This window comes from Triticum dicoccoides, chromosome 7A (assembly GCF_002162155.2).
Source record: "Triticum dicoccoides isolate Atlit2015 ecotype Zavitan chromosome 7A, WEW_v2.0, whole genome shotgun sequence".
NCBI classification, from domain to species: Eukaryota; Viridiplantae; Streptophyta; class Magnoliopsida; order Poales; family Poaceae; genus Triticum; species Triticum dicoccoides.
This window is the reverse complement of record NC_041392.1, coordinates 51,228,020-51,232,622: the sequence shown is the minus strand read 5'-3', so window position 1 is coordinate 51,232,622 and position 4,603 is coordinate 51,228,020. Positions and strand designations below refer to the sequence as shown.

Sequence of the window (4,603 nt, the reverse complement as noted above, 5' to 3'; positions counted from 1 at the left end):
GGTACGACAGAAGCTTCTGCTTGAACCAACGCGTAAAACATGAGTTGTGCTCTTTGATTATATCTTCGTCCGTCCTTTGTTGGCCTCGGTCATTGTACGTCTTCTCAATAAAGGTTTTGTGCTCTACCAACCAAGGATTGACCACGTCTATGTGTTGTAGCACGACTAGGTTTGCTCTTTCAAAGTCGGCGAGTCGACCCTCGAAGTCGACATGCATTTCGCGGCGACCCTCCCGGTGACCCCATCCAGCGAGCCTGCCGAGGTGCCTGTTGATGGGCAGACCAACGGGGTTCTCGATGCCTAGATAATTCGTGCAGTAGGAGATGCACTCTTTGGTCAGAAAGCCCCTGGCTATACTTCCCTCTGGACGTGACATGTTGCGAACGTATCCTTTGATGACACCATTCATCCTTTCGAATGGCATCATGCTGTGCAGGAACGTCGGTCCGAGTTGGATGATATCCTCCACGATATGAACCAGCAGATGCACCATAACGTCGAAGAATGCGGGCGGGAAGTACATCTCAAGCTCGCATAGTATCACCACGATCTCTTCCTGTAGCCTTCTGAGTTGCCTCACGCCAACCGACTTCCGAGAGATGACGTCAAGAAAGTTGCATAGGCCAAATAGCATTTCACGGACGTGCGCGTCCATGATCCCACGGATTGCAACTGGAATTATCTGCGTCATCAGCACGTGACAGTCATGAGACTTCATCCCGCTGAACTTCTGCTTCGCTGGGTCTAGGTATCTGCTTATCTTCCCCGCGTAACGGTAAGGAAGTTTTACTCCTACGAGGCAGGTGAAAAACTGCTCGATCTCCTCCTGAGTTAGAGTGAAGCACGCGGGAGGGTAGTCATTTCCGGTCTTCTTGGCCTTTTTGCCTTTGAGACGACTTTCCGTGTCCTGCTTCGCCTCATCATAATCATCATCATTAGCGTGAAGCTCCTCCCTGATGCCCATTGATTTCAAGTCTGCTCTTGCTTTCGGCCCATCTTTGGTCCTCTTTGGCATGTTGAGCAGGGTACCAAGCAGACTCTCGCACATGTTATTCGTGATATGCATGACATCAAGGCCGTGAGGCACACGGTGGATCTTCCAGTACGGCAAGTCCCAGAAAACAGACCTTGTTTTCCATACCTTCAGCAACGGCTCTGGCGCCTTTCGCTTCTTTCCCGGCTCTGGCGCCTTTTGCTTCTTTCCCGGCAGTGAGCAATCTTTTCAATTTTTCAACGGCTCGTCTATTTCCTCGCTGCTCCTCGTACGCGGGCGTCTTTGGGGTTCGGTTTCACCATCGGACAAATTCTTGCATTTTCTCCATGGGTCGTCGTCGCGAAGCCACCTTCGATGTCCCATGAACACGGTTTTCGAAGACCCGGAATCTCTATCTAGCTGGCGATACGTTGTGTCATCCATGCACCTGACGCATCCAAAAAATCCGTGGACCACCTGCCCCGCGAGATATCCGTAACCGAGATAGTCGTGCACCATTGTGAGCAGTGCGGCTGTCATAGGGAAATATTCTTTCTCTGCAGCGTCCCACGTATTGGCTGGTGTTTTCCACGTGTCTAGCTCCTCTTTCAGCAGCCCCAGATACAGATTGATGTCGTTCCCTGGTTTTTTCGGCCCTTCAATTAGCATACTCATGTGAATGTACTTCCTCTTCATGCACACCAGGGGGGAAGGTTGTACATCCACACAAACACATGCCAGGTGCTATGTGTGCTTCTCTGGTTGCCAAACGGATTGACTCCATTGGTGCTCGCGCCCAGCATGATGTTCCTTGGATCGTCCCCAAACTCTGGGTGTTCGAAGTTCAACGCTTGCCACTGGCTCGCATCCTTAGGGTGACTCAGCATCTTTTTTTTATTTATCTTCGGATCATTTCCGTCATCTTCTCACTTCTTCTCCTCCCAATCTGCGTGCCAATGCAGGAGCTTTGCTAGCTTAGGGTCCCTAAAATACCGCTGCAGACGAGGAGTGATCGGAAAGTACCACACCACTTTTCGAGGAGCTTTTTTCCTCTTCTTGTATCGAGTGACACCACACACCGGACATATGGTAGACTCCGCCTGCTCGTCCCGATAAATGATGCAATTGTTCATGCACACATGGTATTTCACGTGCGGTAAATCCAAAGGACACACGATTTTCTTCGCCTCCTCGAAACTGGTCGGGCACTTGTTCCCCTTGGGAAGACGTTCGTGCCAGAATGACATGTTCTCGTCGAAGCATGCATCAGTCATTTTGTGTTTTACCTTCATCTCCAGAGCCATGAGCGTTACTTTCAGGCGGGTATCCTCGGGCATGCATCCTTCATACAATGGAGTAACCGCGTCTATCTCCAGTTGATCCAGCTTGGCTTTCTCTCGGGCGGCAGCTCTTGAATATGAGGGTCCTGCTCCCAGCCCATCGATGGTCCATCGTCGTCTGCTCCGGCATCTTCATCTTCCTCATCATCATGTCCGGCATATTCTACATGATGACAGTGTACATCATCACCGTCGTGATCATGTCCTGGAGATTCTTCGTCTTCTCGCCTGCCCTCGCCGCGGTGGTTGTCTTGCTGTCCTTCCTCATTTCTTGCCCGGCCTCCATGGACGACTTCATAGTCATCTTCATCACCTTGCCACCGATAGCCATCCATGAAACCACGCAAGATCAGGTGGTCCCGCACCTGCCCGGAATCCGGGTCCGCAATAAGGCTCTTCAGCTTGCATCTTCGACACGGACATCTTATCTCCGTCTCGTTCTTTTGAAGCATCTCGGTCTTTGCGGAGCTCAAAAACCTATTCACGATGCCTTCGGTCATCATGCGGACCATGGTCTCCTGCGGGGTAGAGCAAAACGATATTTTAGAACCGAGAGAAAATTTGGCATGATTTTCCGTAAAAATAGGACCAAAAAGAATGCATAGTGCCAAAATTCTCGCCGAAATGAAAATGAATCAACATTCCGGCAAAATATTGGCAACTATCGCATTTCAAATACCGGTACCTGCAAACACAAATATATATGCAACACCACAAACATACATAGATCCAGTTAGGCCATAAAAAGTGTATGTGCACGTTGTTGGAGGGAGAAAAAAGTAGATCTACAACATAAAGAAAGCTCTCCCCTTACTTACCTATAAAAAAAAAGGTAATTTAACCACTTAATTTGGATGAATCTATGATGCAAATGAGGTGGGGAGGAGGAGGCAGCCGAGACAGACTTGGAGGAGGAGGTGGAGAGAATGAAGTGGGGAAAGTGAGTGTGTAGGTCGCTGTCCAAAATATCTAAGGTTACTAATGGCGCACCAGCTGGTGGTGCGACATTGGTAGTTTTGCAAAAAAATGATAGTAGTGGCGCACGTGGTGAGTGGTGCGCCATTACTAATTAAACTAGTAATGACGCACTGTTTCCTGGTGCGCCACTAGTATTTTTGGAAAAAAAATATGTTAATAGTGGCGCACCATGGGTGTGGTGAGTCATTAGTGTCTATCACACTAGTGGCGCACCGACACATGGTGCGCCACTACTATATAGTAGTGGCGCACCACATGTCTGGTGCGTCATTAGTGTCCATACCATCTATAGCCTTTTTTCTATTAGTGTTTGTACGGAGAAAGAATAGTTGGTGTGGTGGATCATGAGATCAAGAAGTCGAGGGTGTATTCTACAAAACATTAGAGCGCTTCTGGAATAAATGTATGTAACTGAAAGGAAGCTGTGTAAATTTCTAGCACGTGTCTTGATGAAATAAATTGTGAACATAATACGTTGTCGCCCAAATATGAGTGGAATGGCCTTTACAAAGACGTGAGATGCAAGTATGTGAGAGAATACCGTAGAACAATTTACACATAGACGGCTAGAAGACCATGCATGTTTATGCAAGGATGCACGGATTACACACACAGTTTACATCTGATCTTTTACACAAAAGGAAGGCCAAAGCATGTCCCTTCGATTCGGACCGACATGTCCAATGTACTAGGTGATGCATCTCTCACTACGTACAGTTTCCACGGTAGGTCTCCTGGCCTCGAGCTTCACGCATGCATGCATGGGGACTTATCTCGATCAAAAAGCATCTCAGCTTCGAGCCTGGTGCCCGAAGTCGACCGGAAGCTCTCCCTAAGCATCATCATCATCATCAGTTTCCATGTCGTCCACAGGAACATCGCCAAACACATGCAACCCCAAGGCAGCTATCCACAAGAAATGTAGGTGTGCAGCAGTACAATCTGCGGTGGCGGCGGGCGCCGTGACGACCTCGCGACGGCACATGGGACAGCTCTCTTTCTCCTGCAGCCACCTCTCTACGCACCGCCCGTGGAACCGGTGCCCGCACGGTGTCTCCTTCCACGCTGCGGCGTCGTCCTCCTCCAAGCAGATCGGGCAGCTGAGCTCGTCGTCGTCGTCGTCGGACGGCGCGTCCACCGTCTGCAGCGCCCCGGCCACCAACGCGGCCAACTCCGGGTCGTCTGGATCTCCCACGACGCCGAGGAACGCGGAGTCCTCGTGGCCTCCTTCTTCTTGTGGCAGGTCCATGGCAAGCGATGGCATCAAGCTAGCCATCGCGCGTGATGGTGAAGTGAAACCGGATCTGATCGT

General features: G+C 50.0%; 1 protein-coding gene across 1 annotated transcript; it reads right to left on the bottom strand.

The window, feature by feature from the left end:
- Positions 1-4,123: 4,123 nt before the first annotated feature.
- Positions 4,124-4,567, bottom strand: LOC119333059 (E3 ubiquitin-protein ligase RNF181-like). The gene has a single exon (XM_037606089.1). It carries the CDS (start codon positions 4,565-4,567, stop codon positions 4,124-4,126), a length of 444 nt encoding a protein of 147 aa, XP_037461986.1.
- Positions 4,568-4,603: the final 36 nt, after the last annotated feature.

Coding starts and splice junctions, on each gene's coding strand:
- LOC119333059 (XM_037606089.1), bottom strand. CDS start 4,567: ATGGCTAGCTTGATGCCATCGCTTGCCATGGACCTGCCACAAGAAGAA.